At 53.1% G+C, this 14,767-nt stretch overlaps 2 protein-coding genes across 7 annotated transcripts in view; both read left to right on the forward strand.

Annotated features, from left to right (window-relative positions):
* Positions 1-986: 986 nt before the first annotated feature.
* Positions 987-8,689, forward strand: LOC116584797. Of its 2 annotated transcripts, XM_032333596.1 has the most exons (5): positions 987-1,357; positions 2,485-2,653; positions 3,135-3,325; positions 4,602-4,781; positions 8,669-8,689. In XM_032333596.1, the coding sequence occupies exons 1-4, from the start codon at positions 1,124-1,126 to the stop codon at positions 4,746-4,748; spliced, it is 741 nt and encodes a 246-aa protein (XP_032189487.1). In that variant the 5' UTR covers positions 987-1,123; the 3' UTR covers positions 4,749-4,781; positions 8,669-8,689. The 2 variants fall into 2 exon arrangements, with proteins under 2 accessions (XP_032189487.1, XP_032189486.1); XM_032333595.1 differs by lacking the exons at positions 4,602-4,781; positions 8,669-8,689 and having other exon boundaries at positions 3,135-4,569.
* The window catches only part of NSD2 (nuclear receptor binding SET domain protein 2), a 99,431-nt gene continuing 91,072 nt past the window's right edge, over positions 6,409-14,767 (forward strand). For 3 of the 5 annotated variants that reach the window (XM_032333583.1, XM_032333587.1, XM_032333589.1), the window contains exon 1: positions 6,417-6,532. The gene's annotated coding sequence lies outside the window, so the exon portion shown is untranslated. Of the gene's footprint in view, positions 6,533-8,798; positions 8,997-14,767 lie in introns of those variants that run through there. The other 2 variants (XM_032333585.1, XM_032333586.1) reach the window with 2 other exon arrangements.

Below are 14,767 nucleotides of genomic sequence, written 5' to 3' on the forward strand. Positions count from 1 at the left end.
GGGTGGCTCAGTTGGTTAAGCAGCTGCCTTCGGCTCAGGTCATGATCCCAGCTTCCTGGGATCGAGTCCCACATCGGGCTCCTTGCTCCGCAGGGAGACTGCTTCTCCCTCTGACTCTGCCTTCCACTCTGTCTGCCTGTGCTTGCTCTCGCTCACTCTCTCTGACAAATAAATAAAATCTTTAAAAAAAAAAAAAGACAAATGTTTCCACATTTGTGGCAAAACTGGTGAGCTCTGAATCAAGCCTAGAATTTAGTGTTAATGGTCTGATGCTGGTTTCTTAGTTTTGACAAAGCTACCATGGAAATGTGAGCTGATGAGACTAGGGGAAACAGGTGGGCAACTGTTATCTGTGCATCTTTTCTGTAAATATAAACTTATTACAGAGACGCCTGGGTGGCTCAGTCGGTGAAGCGTCTGCGTTCAGCTCAGGTCATGATCCCAGGGTCCTGAGACTGAGTCCTGCATCAGGCTCTCTGCTCAGCGGGGAGCCTGCTTCTCCCTCTGCCTGCTGCTCCCCTTGCTTGTGCGCGCGCTCTCTCTCTGACAAATAAATAAACAAAATCTTTTAAAAAGTAAACTTATTACAATAAAAAAATAAAAGTCCATCTGGCTGGGGGCAGGAGTGAGGGAAAGAGAGGCCAGGTTCTGTGTCTGTGTGGCTGCCCACTAGGCTGGCTGTGAGTGGCTGCTTCTGCTGTCTCTAGTCAGTCCCCAACTCAGGCTGGGGAAGGTGGTCACTAGTCCAAAACAGAAGTGCCCCCAAAGAGTTCCCCAAGATTTTACCAGTTCTTACACCTAGTGGCAGGCCCAGAGCCTGCAAAGAACTTTCATTTTCTTCTCTTTGATGTTTTGGATGTGTGTGTGTGTGTGTGTGTTTTAAGATTTTATTTATTTGACACGCAAAGACAGCGAGAGAGGGAAGACAAGCTGGGGCAGTGGGAAAGGGAAAAGCAGGCCAGGGAGCCTGACATGGGGCTGGATTCCACGACCTTGGGATCATGACCTGAGCGGAAGGCAGACGCTTATCGATGGAGCCACCCAGGCACCCTAATATGTTTTGGGTTTTAATTTTCTGCAGTCTTCATAATTAGAAAAAGAAGCGCAACTTTAGCACAAAACAATGTTTCTTCAGCGAAAACCTGAGTGGGTGGGCAGCGCTGGCCAGGGCGCCCTGACTGGTGGTCCTCCACCTGGGGCAGTCCCCGCGGAGGAGGGCGGTGCAGGGGTGGGCGCGGCACGGCGAAGATCGCCCGTCTTCTCATCGCTGCCCTCGGTTCCCTCGGCGGAAGCCACGAGACTCACTGAGCGGGCGACACCCTGGCGGCGGAGGGTCAGAGTCAGGAAGAGGAGCCAGGTAGCGGGCCACTGGCGGGGCCGGGCGGGGGCGGGGCCTCGCGGCGCGTGGCCAATGGAGCGGGCGGGATTTGTGGGTCGGGGCCAGGACGGCGGGAGCTCTGCGTACCCCGCTGGGGCAGGTTTCTAACCTCCGCAGCCCGGGCGCCGCCTCCTTATCCCGCGGCCGGAACGTGCGAGCTTTCCTGCCCCGCTGAACCCGCGCCGCTCCGGTTCCGCCGCCCACGCGGCGACTGCCCGGGCCATCACCCGATGGGAGGGCAGCGGGGCAAATGGGACCATGTGCCCTTAGGGAAGCGGCCATTCCTAACTCCCAGCCACTCCTGCAGCCGGTACGGCACTACTGCCACACTGTGCACAAGGAAGCCTCACACCCTGCCCAAGGTCGTGCAGTTAGTAAGGGAGATGTGGGTTGTACTTTGTTCCCCAAAAGATACGTTCAAGGCCTAACTCCCCTAACTGTGAATGCGACCTATTTGGAAACAGGGTCTTTGCAGATGTAATCAAATTAAGAAGTCCTTAAGCGGACTTAGGACTGGCGTCCTTAGGAGAAGGGAAAATAGGGGCCCCTGGCTGGCTCAGTTGGTGGAACAAGCGACGCTTGCTCTCAAAATTGATTGAGCCCCACTTCAGGTGTAGAGATTACTTAAAAATAAAGTTTTTTTAAAAAGAAAGAAAGGGGGCGCCTGGGTGACTCAGTGAGTTAAAGCCTCTGCCTTGGCTCAGGTCATGATCCTAGGGTCCTGGGATGGAGCCCCACATGGGGCTCTCTGCTCAGCAGGGAGCCTGCTTCCTCCTCTCTCTCTGCCTGCCTCTTTGCCTACTTGAGATATCTGTCTGTCAAATAAATAATTAAAATCTTAAAAAAAAAAAAAAGAAAGAAAGAAGACAAAATAGGTGGACACAAAGGAAATGAGACCATGTGAGACAGAGCCTGGGAGTGCAGTGTTGCTGATAGGAACCCAGGAACACCAAGGCTTGCCCACTATCACCAGAAGCTGGGAAGAGCCTGGGAAGATGCTCACTGAGAGCCTCAGAGGAAGCATGGCCTTACATAGGCCTCAGCTTCAGGCTTCCAGCCTTCAAAACTGTGAAACAATAACTTTGTGTTGTTCTATGGTATTTTAGTGGGGCCCTAAGGAACCTGTTCAAGGGGGACCAGGACTAGAAGACTGGCTGTCCAGCCCCAGGCAGCAGTGCCTCCTGGAGATAAACACAGGGCTGTGCATACCCTCCAAGAGGACGCAGCCAGCCTGGGAGGAGTCAGAGGAGGCTTCTAGAGAAAGTGCTATCGCAGGTAAGATCTGGCATGGGGACACAGGGCGAAGTTCAATTTGATATCTTCACAGGGTGGATGTGCGTGGCTGTCCAAGGGTTGCCATCCAGAGGGGAGTCAGCTTCAGACTAGGAGCTCTGGGGGGAGGGCTGGGTTGGAGAGGCAGAGCTGGACGTCCAACACAAGGCTGGCTGAGGAGTGGGTTTTGTGTAAGGGGCACTGGGGAGACTTAGCATGATTTTAAATAGTTGGGTGACATGGTCAGTTTTGTGGTTTAGAAAAATTCTGGTTGATGTAGAGAATGGACTGGAGGGGGAGAAAGCTGCCTCCTACTGGAGAGAGGCTGGATTAGAGGGGATTTAGGAAGTGGAATTCCTGGGGGGTTGGGGGGGCTTGTAGGCTAGCTCAGGTGAGATCTCCAGGAAGAAGCTTTTGGGGGCAAATGGGGTGGGGTCTCCTCACACAGGTTTCAGTCTGCATGCCCATCTTCCCTGCCTGACAGGGACTCCCACTACATGGAGAGTTGGACCATGTGACCCTAAGGATCCTTGCAGTGCTGCCTGCTGGCTCCTGGTGGCTGCAGCTCCTGCTCCTGTGGTTGCCCCTGTGGACCGAAGTGGCCTGGGAGATGAGGCAGAGCCAGGCCTTGGAAAAGGCCAGTTTCCAGTCTGGAAAGCAGAGTGTGCCGGCTGGGTAAGGGGCTTCTGGGAAGGAGGGTTGGGGGAGGCCCTCCACCCCTACTGCTCTGCCTGGGCTGGGGGAAGGGCCTTTATTCCTTCCTCTCCTTGGAGGCAGGGGCCACCTGGGGCATGGGAGGAGGGGTGGCTTAAGACTGCCAGTTTCCACTTGGAAGCCCTCTTTATTTGGCCAGGGATGGAGAAAGGCTGGGGTCAGAGTGCAAGCATCCCCATGGAAACAGCAATGAGCCTGGCCCCTCAGGGACCCTGGCCCTGGCAGGGGATGGGGCTCCTTCAGCTAAGGGGTCTGGGCCTTACCTTTTGCAGGAGCTCTTACAGGGAGGTCAAGCCATGAGCTGCAGTACCTGTGGCAAGGAGGAGCAGGGAGGCAGAGCATGCTTGGGCCAAGGCCGCCCTGGGGACAAGTAGGGGAGCTTGTATTGTGTCTTCCAGAGCTGTATGCCCAGAGTGGGTGGTTAACATGACCCACTGCAAGACCTTGCGACCAGGGGACTCCCCATGAATCTTGATCTTTTGTTCTGTTGTTGTGGGGCTTGGCCCAGGTCCAGCAACCAGGCCTGGAGTCCTCTGGTCCTAAAGGCCTTGCCCAGCTTGGCCTTGACCTGAGAGCTGGGGGAGGGGGGTGCTGCTGTGGGAGCTGAGACAGAGGGCAGCTGAACCCCTCAAAAGGCCAGAGCAGGGTAGCCGTCCATCATCTGTAATCACCTGCCTTTGAGTCCAGAATTTTCATCCAGAGAAATGACAGGAGTCTCAAAGAAACCCAAGCAAGGTTCAGTCTTGGCTGCTGCCATCTTTGGGTGGCCAGTATCCCTCTGAGCCCACCAGGCTTGGGGCTTTGCCTCTCAGGGCCGTCGCCCACCTGCCTGAGACCCGTTTCTCAAGAACATGCTTTCTCAGCCTGCAGTGCCAGGGAACTACCCAGACTCTACGAATTTCCAAGCTCTGTATGCACTGAAATCATTGCCACAGGGACAGCAGCCCACCTTTGGGAGCCTCATATGTGAGCACCTGTGGGGGTCCCAGTCACTGGAAATACGGTCCCCACAGGGCAAGACCCTTGGAGTGTGCAGGGCTGGGGGGCTGTCCTACTGGCCAGACTTGCTGAAAAGGGCTCAGGACCTCTATGAGACAGCCAGGCAAAGCCTGCACTGGGCGGGAAAAGACCAGCCAGTCCCAAATAACTTTCTTCAGGAAAATCTAAACATGCATTTGCATGCTTTGAATAAATTTGCATATCAATCACACTATTCTAAATGCATTTTTTTTTCCAGAAGAGGAGATTTAATTTCAAATCTGTGAAATTAGAGGAGATATGGTGGTATTTGTCCTGTACTGCAGGATTTAATAAGTGCCGTTTTCAAGTTTGTGCCTCAGCAGGATCCAGGTCTGGGAGCCTCTTCCCTCAGCCAGAGGGATAATATGGCAAAATGCAATCTTTCCAGGAGCTCCTGGTGAGTTCTGGCAGTGACTTCTGGGGGAAGGGTTTCTTCTGGTTTCTCAGGATCTCCAACTAGGGCACTGCACGCATTAGGATCTCATGTAGTGTTCTCTGCTGAAAGTGAGCAGTTCCGTAATTCCTTTCAGTTGAGACACTGTGGAGGGTCTCATCCCTGTCCTGGCTTGCCCTGTGCCAGTTCCTGGTCTGGTGGGAAGCAGCTCGTGGCTGGGTCAAGATGCTGAGTTTGAAGTGCTGTCTTCTCTGTAGTGTCTTCTCCCAGAGTCCTATAGAGGAACTGAGCATGCCTTTGTAACTCCCTCCCCTCAGTCACTGGATGTGGCTGCCCTGAGAAGGGAGACCCATGGTGAGATGGCTCTTTGCAGCTGAGGCTGCCTATAGAAGGTGGTAGCTGGAGGTTTAGCAGGAAGACTGTTAGGGGATCTGAGTGGCCCATCTCTGTGTCACCCTACCAGCCCACTATCCTCCTCACAATCAGAGAGATCTTCTGGAAAATGGTCTCTGACTACAGGCTGGCATTCCTGGAGGGGCTCCTGGTAGCCCCTTTGCCCCACGGCAGCCTCACTGGAATGTCACATCTCCTAGCTGACAACAGATCCCCCACTCCACCTAGCTCCAGACCAGACTTGAGTCCGGGGGGTGAGGGCGATGGTTGAATCCACACCCTGCAGATACTCTGCAGGAAGCCTCCAACACCATCGTGCTGGCCGGTTGTCCTCCGGCCTGTTTTCCACGCTCGGTCTCATTGTTCGGGACCCTCTAAGTCAAGTCTGTAATGCAGGTTCCAGGAGCGCAGGCGTGTGTGTGTGTGTGTGTGTGTGTGTGTAGGGGCTCCTCTGGGGCGTCCAGCTTGCTTTCCATGTGCAGGGGCAGTTGGAACTGGACCTCTACCTTCCCCGCGCCACCGCGCTTCCTGTCCCGGGCGCCTTCTTACTGTCCTCGAGGTAGGGGCGTGGGTGACCCCTGGGTGCGGGGCTGGCGACCCTCGTGCGATGACCCCGCGCTGCCGCACGCACCGGCCACTGGCCACAGAACTGCTGTCCGAAGGGCACGTGCGAGCGCAGGACACGCCGGGGGCGGGGAGCGAGCGGCACCGGGGTCCCACATCCCCGATCAGCCGCCGCGCGTCCCGGCTGGGGCCGCGATCGCGCGGGGCCGGCTAGCGGGCGCCGATTGGGCGCGCGGTCGTGACGTCACCTCGCTCCCGCCGGCTCCGGCCTCGGGCTCCCGGCTCCGGGCTTTGGGTTTAGCCGCCGCCAGGCACGCGCCCGGCTGAGTAGCGGGAGCGGGACGCGCGCCTCATGCTGGTCTGAGGCGGCTCGCGGGGTCCCGCGGCCCCGGCCCCGCGCCACCGCCCCCCCAGCCCGCCCGGTCGCACCCCCCGCACCCCCCGCCCGGTCCCCGCCTGTCCCGCGCCCCGCCCGCCCGCGCGCCCCGCCCGGCGCGGATTTGAAAAGCCCGGCCGCAGCCCCGCGAGCGCGGCAGCCAATCAGCTGCGCGCACTTTCCCGCGGCTTCTGCGAGGCGGCGGCGGCCCGGCGGCGGCGGCGGCGGGCGGGAGGCGCGGGGGCGGGGTCGGCGCCGCGCGCGGAGAGCCTCGGCCTGGCCGCGCTGCGCCCGCCGCCGCCGCCGCCCCCTCCCCTCCCTCGGCCCTCCCTCCCCCGCGGCCCCGGCCCCCTCCCCGGCCCGCCGCCGCCGGAGCCGCCGCGCCGGGAGAGCCGCCGCCGGAGGATGCGACGCACAACAGGTCACTGGAGCCGCCGGCCCAACCGCCGCCGCGGGCCTGAGGGGCTGAGGGGCCCGGGGGTCCGGGGATCCGGGGAGCCCGAGGGCCTGAGGCGCTGAGGGGCAGCCGAGCCGAGGGCTCGCGGGGCCGGGCGTGGGGGGGGGCAGGAGGACCAGGGAGGCCGGCGGGGCGGGGGCGGCCGCGGCTAACGGGGCCGGGCGTCGGGCGGCCGCGGCCATGTTGGGCCCGGCCGCCGGCGGCTGCACCTGTGCCGGCCTGCGGGCCGGGCGGCCTTTGTTTGCGGCGGCGCCGAGCGAGCCGGGCCGGCCTTTGTGAGGCGCGGGCCCGGGCCGTGGCCGGCGGTGGGAGGGGCGCGCCGGGTCGGCGCTGAGGCGCTTTTTTTTGTCTGCGGTGGGTCCGCGGGTGACACTCAGGGACGCGGGCCGTTGGTCAGCGCGGGCGCCCGGGAGCCGGGCCGGGCCTTGGCAGGTGGAGGCGCGGGCCGGGCGTGGGGACCCCGCCCGGGGCTGTGGGCGCGCGCTGCCCCGGCCCCCGGCGCCGCCGCGGAGCCCCGAGGCCTCAGGACGCGCATAGACGCGTCCTCCCGGCCGCACGGTCGGCTCGGCCCCACTCACGAGAAGGGCGGTTGGGAACCTCGGCATTTCCAGAATGCCGGGCTTGAGTTTCGGGGGAACGGCTGTGGGCCCGCCGCGGGGTCGGCCAGCTCCCGCTCCACGCTCAGGACGGGAGTGGCCACGGCTTTGACATTCGGGTGGAAACTTAGTATCGCGGCCGCCCTTCCGCCGCCCGTCGGCCCCGGGGGGTGCGTGCTGGGCTAGCCGCACCTGGGGAGAGAGGCCGGCTCCCTAAGGCGTGGACTCGGGGCTCGGTTAGCTAACTTGTGCAGCGCTGACAGCCCACGCTTGGGTTTTCCGGGCCCGACTTTTAAATGAGTTACACACCGAGGCGCCTTCATCGCCCAACAGCTGAAATCTGTCCCGGAGCCACCGCGCACCCACAGCACCCACGCTCCTTACTGCGTTTTCTGTATTTTTAAATAAGGTTATGGAGATGTTAGGTAAGAAGCCGCCCCATTTATGCGGCTGGGACCTTCACTTTCCTTTCTTCAAATGTTTGAAATGTCCTAGTTCCATATTGAGGTGGGAAGAGAGCAACACTCCTGGAGAAGCTCGACTCCAGACAATAAGGCGCGGGGAGCGAGCCCTGCGCGCACCGCCCTCTCCTCGTGTGCCTGGCGTGTGCTCTTCTCCCCACAGCCGGCCATAGTTCAGATCTCAGCTCTCCGCTGGAAGTGAGCAGGACTCATGCCTGAAGCACGATTACTTTGAGTCATTTCCTTTCCTTTTCTTCCATTTTCTCAGACGCCCAGCAGCCTTCAGTTTGGGGCTAGTGGTTGGTGAAGTGAGGGCTTACTGCGTGGTTGTGAGTTTGTGAGAGCTTTTGTGTAGAGCTCTGATCTGTTCGGTACAAAATACGCCCCCCCCCACCCCCCTGCATTCCCCCCAATTAGGCTGGCCCCAGACTGCAGCAGGGAGTGTTCAATTTATAACCGAATTTTGAAGAATGAGGGGCTGTGTTTTCGTATGTGTGCGTGCCATTCGTGGAAACACTAGAGTGCAACAGTAAGGTGAGCAGGTCGCCCGCTGCTGCAGCTTACACTTTTTTGGCAAGTAATTTATGTGGAACTGTTAAAACAGGGAGTACCTGCTGAACTGTGAGGAGCCCAATGAAGAGTAAGTCGGAACTGCAGGAACTAGATGTCAGAAAGGAGAGGCTCTGTGACTGTAGTGAAGGAAGAGTGGGTTGGGCCTCCCACCTACTCGGATGTCCTTTTCTCCCCTAAGTAGTCCCAGCTTTTACAAGTTTACTCCTATAGCGGAATGTAAACTAATTAGTTACTTCCTTTTTTATGGCTTGACGCTTCAGTGTAAAACATGTAAGAGTAGGTGGGATAGACTTCCTGAGGAGTGCTGGGAGAGGAGGATGCCAATAAAATGTGAGCCGTCTGAGATAGGGTTTTTTGCCACCAAGAGCATGTAAAAGAATGTGCTAAGATGATGCTGAAGTTTATCACTCTGCCCCTTTTCTTTTTTTTTTTTTATTTTTTTAAGTTTATTTTTATTTATTTTTTTAAAGATTTTATTTATTTGACAGAGAGAGACCACAAGTAGACAGAGAGGCAGGCAGAGAGAGAGAGGAGGAAGCAGGCTCCCCGATGAGCAGAGAGCCCGATGCGGGACTCGATCCCAGGACCCTGAGATCATGACCCGAGCCGAAGGCAGCGGCTTAACCCACTGAGCCACCCAGGCGCCCAACTCTGCCCCTTTTCAATTGGGGCAAATAACCTTTCTAAGTCAACACTTTAACCAGCGGGAACTGAAAATACGAGCTTTACACTCCCATCTTCTGGTGTACGCAGTTGTTGCTGTTGCTCCCGCTTGCCTGAGAGTGTATGCAGTTTTGGGTAAGCATCTTAGTTTCCTGAGCTTCACTTTTCTCTTCTGGTGGACTTTAGTAACTGTGTCTTTGGTCTCCAAATATGTGGTGCCCTGTCCTCACTTCAAACCTTTTGCGTGGACTGTTGGTGGATGTGGAGCACTGCTTCTCCGTGTTTTGGAGTACAGAGTACCTAGCCTTTTAATGGCCATATGTGACCTTTCTCTCTGTTGGGTGAACCATTGGGAGATAAGACTCCCCTAGCCTTGGGTAGCCTAGGCTCTGTTGGTACCTTCTCATGACAGGCACTCAGTAAATGCTGAATAAATGGGCATATGACTTACGATAAACAAACAACCCGTTTTAATGTCAGCATCTGGCCTGTTTGCCTTTTTGTAAGTCATATTGGAGCAGAAAGGGATCCTCTGGAAGAAGCTGAGTATGGAAAATAAGGGGCTGGCCTAAGGTCACCCTGCTTTATTTTTATTTTTTATTTTTTATTACGATTTTATTTGTCAGAGGGAGCTCGCACACAAGCAGGGGGAGTGGAAGGCAGAGGGACAAGCAGGCTCCCTGCCAAGCAAGGAGCCGGATGCAGGACACGATCCCAGGACCCTGGGATCATGACCCCAGTTGAAGGCAGATGCTTAACTGACTGAGGCCACCCAGGCGTCTCAATCATCCTGCTTTAATTGGGGAGCTAAGACCATGTTTGCCAAGCAGGGCTGTTCCCTTTTCCTTTCCTCATCATAGCTAACTCAAATGTTAAATAAAAAGTTAATGATGGGGGCGCCTGGGTGGCTCAGCAGGTTAAAGCCTCTGCCTTCGGCTCAGGTCATGATCCCAGGGTCCTGGGATCAAGCCCCGCATCGCATCGGGCTCTCTGCTCAGCAGGGAGCCTGCTTCCCTTCCTCTCTCTCTGCCTCTCTGCCTACCTGTGATCTCTGTCAAATAAATAAATAAAAATTAAAAAAAAAAAAAGTTGGGCGCCTGGGCGGCTCAGTGGGTTAAGCCGCTGCCTTCAGCTCAGGTCATGATCTCAGAGTCCTGGGATCGAGTCCCTCATCGGGCTCTCTGCTCAGCAGGGAGCCTGCTTCCCTCTCTCTCTTTGCCTGCCTCTCAGTCTATTGTGATCTCTCTCTGTAAAATGAATAAATAAAATCTTAAAAAAAAAAAAAGTTAATGATGAAACATTGCAAATGTGTAAGTATAATGAGTAGTAGAACAGACCTGTCCCAACCACCAAAATGAAGTAAGCAGCGATGTTTTTACTGTATCTTTCTATATTGCTGGGCAAGGTAAAAAGAATATAAAGTGTATGAAATACAAAAGCTAGAGGCTATGTGAAAGAAGGCTTAGGCTGGTACTTCACACACTGTCTTTATATGATTTGTTAATTTCTTTATCAGGAATGGTTGTTTACACGAAGCTCTTGGGGGAGAAAAAGACTTAACATTGGTTACCCCAGGGACTTGTCAGCATTTTGCATTTGTCTCTTGGTTGCAGTATAGCTTTTGAAGGAGCTGATTGATTTGATGAAATTTGGATTGCTAGGTAAAAGAATTAAGACAGACCACAAAGTAGTTTTGTCCTTGAGTCTGCCTTCCAAAAAGCAAATGGCTACATATAATTCTCAAACCATCTTATTTCTGTAATACTTAAATGGTTTCAACAAAACAGACAAGTATAGAGTTTGCAAAGTGTTGGTTAAGCTGAGTGCTGGCTTATAGCTCAAAAACCTCAGTAGTGAGACTTCCCTGGCAGGTATATAGAGAAACAATGTTTATTACTGGAAGGAGTTGGGACCTCCATTTTTAAGCTGTCTTTGAAAGAGTTGATGATACGAATTAAGTCTGTTATGCTGTTAAAGGATGTATTTATATCAACAGTGTCTTCAGGTTTCAGTTAATTTTTTACGTATGTTTTTGCTGCTGTATGCTGGTGGCCAACAGATTAGAAAGTGTGTTTCTGACTCCAGTTTTACTACCCTCAGTCAGATCTCTACATCCTGCCAGGACTTTCCAAAATGCACACGTGATCATGTGAGGCCCCATTTTTCAGGGATCTCCATTGCACTTCGGGATTCAAGACCAATGTCCCCCTGGTTTTCTAACTCTAACTGCACTTCCTATTTCTCCCTTTAGTCCTTCACTTGCTGCTGTACTTTTGGACGTTTGCATGATCAGTGTTTGCCACCCCTTTCCCCCAACACATCACCGCCCCCCCCCCCCCCCCCCCCCGCCAGGTATATGTGGCCCAGTTGGCTTTTCCTGTTAACTGCCTCTCAGTCAACTCTCAGCTTGGACCTCACTCCTAGAAAACCACCCAAGTCTTTGTTTTGAGAGGCTCTCATAATTATGCCTTGAGCAATTTGTGGTTGCTTCACCCACCTTTGCCCACTGTCCATTCTCACTCTACTATAGGCACCCTGGCTTCTTGCCCATCTCAAGGACCATAGCCATGCTTCAGGGCTCAGACTGCTGCACTTGCTGTTTCTTCTGCCTGGAGTGTTCTTCCCTGGACACCTGTATTGTTTGCTCCTTGCCTGCTTTTAGGTCTTTGCTCAAACTTCTTCCCAGGCACTTTCCCTGGCCACTGATTTAAAAGACCCTCTTGCCACCTGGCACTCCCCATCTGCTTTAGCTTTTCCTCCATAGCACTTATCCTTTGACATTTTGTGTGTTTTACTTTTTTTTTTATCTGCCTGACTACATTGAGATGTCTGTAAGGGTGAGGACTTCTTTTACTTCTGGCTTTGATTACTGTCATACCCCCAAGTGCCTGGAACAGTGCCTCAGTGACTATCAGTGATTGTTTGAGTGAATGGACCCTCAGTTCTTTGATGTCAGGGATATAATATGTCTCAAGCGTGTGGGTGAAGGGGAGTGATGTGAGCATGTGCCTTGCTGTGAAGTTGGAAAGGCAGAGGGCCGTGGGCAGGTAATACATGTCAGAGAGGAAGCTCATGGCCCAGTGCTTGAGAATGGTGGCCCTCCAAGGCACAGGAGGTAGGAGTAGAAAGAGTGGGTAGATGCAAGAAGTGGGGCTGAAGTGGCATTGATGGGCTCTGGTAAGCATAGGGCTCAAAATAAGAGAACAGATCAGATTTGGCCCAGGTGATTCTGGTATTCATAATTTGAAAGATTGGGTGGATCAGGCACCATTTTTATCTCCCTGTGAACTAGTGAAAGAGAAGGTGGGCCTAGTTTCTCATCTATCTGTTCCTTCCAAATGGAAGTTCTGATCTTACCAGTCAGTCAATAATGTGTCCTTGGTGCCTTACTGTTCCCTCCATAGAGGAAGTTCTAGCTCTTGAGTGTAGCGTGTGGCCCCTGCATGTTTTTCTGGCATCTTTGTTGGTTATTCCTTTGTGGCTGTACTGAGATCTCATTGTCTGGCTGCTCTGGCTCTGGTGATGAGCTGGGCTCTGTCCCATGGGTCTTTGTGCTGTTGCTTGTTTCTCGCTTATCCCTTTTGGCGCTGCTGTGCTCCTCTCATGGCCCAGCCTTTCATTGCCACTGGTGTTGCCCACCCTGCACCCAGAGCACTTGATATGGGGTTTTTGGTTTGTTTGTTTGTTTTTTTCCTCCCAAGTTTGTCGTTTTTTTAGGAGTGTTGGACCCTGTCATGACAGTACATCATGTGAGTTTTGCCCCTCCCTCTGTTCTGGGTTGTGAGCTGTTCAAGGAGAGGGCCTTCTGACTTGTCTTCTGGTCTTTGAATAGTGCACAGAAGTACTCTGTTAAGAAGCAGAGATAGGTTTTGAGTCTTCTGTTTTCCTAAAGTGTTTTGTTCCATAAAAATGTGAATTCCTAGATTTAAAGAATTCAAATATATGTTAGAAATAAGAGGTTTCTGTTTTGCTTCCCCTGAAAGATTTGGAGTTGGTGCCATCTGGGTAAAGCTTTTCTCTGTATGGCTTTGAGCCTTGAATATTCTTTACCTCTTACTGAATCCTCACAGCAGGGAACTGAATCCCAAAGATATTAAGTAATGACCCAAAGTCACAAGGCTGTAAGTGATTAGAACTCCTGCAAGGCCTGACCTTTGATTCTGTACTCTGGGAACTTACTTGTTCTGCCTCTCAGGGGACATTTTAACATAAAGCTATCTATACATGTTTAGGAAGGTGGGCTATTATGTTTTTGTTAGTCGGTATGGTGGTATACTTCTTTCTAACATTTCTTCATTCACTGAGTGTCGGCTGGGTTCCAGTGATGAGCTAGAGTCTATGTCCTTTATCCCTTGGAGTTTACAGACTGGTGAGGGGGATGAAACCACGGAGACAGTGGACAAAGATCATGTCTTTGAAAATCCTGTGAAATAGTCTTGCCAAATAATTGGACCTCATTCTGATCAAGGTTCTATGTCCAACAACCAATTTATGGGAAGTAATAGGGGAAAGGAACACGTTATACTATACCACAGGATCATCATCAGCAGAACTCAAAACTTGGGAAACCTACAAGTCCAGTAACCTGATCTTTTCAACAGGGAACAAAATTGTACTGTGGAGGGCTTAGTTGTGTCCCAGACAGGTCAGTTAGAGACATGGCTAAACATCACCTTTGATATTTGAGACACTTAGGAATTGGAACACTGACTAGATTTGTCATTAAGGAATTTTTTTTGAAGACTTTATTTATTTATTTGACAGAGAGAGAGAGACATAGGGCATACAAGCAGGGGGAGTGGGAGGGGGAGAAGCAGGCTTCCCCCTGGGCAGGGAGCCTGATGTGGGGCTCAGTCTCAGGACCTGGGGATCATGACCTGAGCCGAAGACAGATGTTTAACGACTGAGCCAATAGGCACCTCAAGGAATTTCTTTTTTTTCTTAGCTGCCATAATGTTCTGTTATGTTAAAAGAATTTGAGGGGTGCCTGGCTGGCTCGGGTGGTCGAGCATGGGACTCTTGATCTCTGCATCCTGAGTTCAAGCCCCACGTGGGTGTAGTAGAGCTTATTTAAAAAAAAAGAAAGAAAGAAAGAAAAGAATTTGTAACTTTTAGAGACACATACAGCTACTTACCTATGAAATGATACAACATCTGGGATTTGCTTCACCATTCTATGAAGAGGGGGTAGTAAGTATGTGGCTGGATCAGGACTGGCCAAGGTTGATGGGTACACGAGACTGTACTTATTCTGTCTACCTTTATGTGTATTTGGAATGCTCCATAACAAAAAGGGGAAAAAAAAGTCACGAAGGAAATGTTGAATGCATCTAGTAGCATCTGCAGGGTGATTGTATGTAACTGGGGACTTGGTACACTTGGTAGAGGTAGGCACGAGTATTCTGGAGGAGGGAGCAGTCTCTGCAAAGACCCTGGGATAGGGGCGCCTGGGTGGCTCAGTGGGTTAAAGCCTCTGCCTTCAGCTCAAGTCATGATCCCAGGATCCTGGGATCAAGCCCCGCATAGGGCTCTCTGCTCAGCGGGGAGCCTGCTTCCCTTTCTCTCTCTCTGCCTGCCTCTGCCTACTTGTGATCTCTGTCTGTCAAATAAATAAATAAAATCTTTAAAAAAAAAAAAAAAAAGACCCTGGGATAGAAGCAGAAAGGGGACCAGTTTGGCTAGAGCAGAGGGTGAAGGGAACTGTGTGCCAAACAAGACTGTAGAGGGGAGGGTGCAGATGTTTTGGGGCTGTATTAAGGATTTTCACCCTAAGATGTGAAGCCCTTGAAGGGTTTTAAGGAAAGGTGGGCTGTGTGTGTGAGATAAGCATCCATTTGTTTTGGGAAGTGCCTTTCTCAGAGTTTTCTGTAGAGTTGGTAATGAGAGGGTTAGGGGGAGAGTGAAGA

Source organism: Mustela erminea, chromosome 2 (genome assembly GCF_009829155.1).
Source record: "Mustela erminea isolate mMusErm1 chromosome 2, mMusErm1.Pri, whole genome shotgun sequence".
NCBI lineage: Eukaryota > Metazoa > Chordata > Mammalia > Carnivora > Mustelidae > Mustela > Mustela erminea.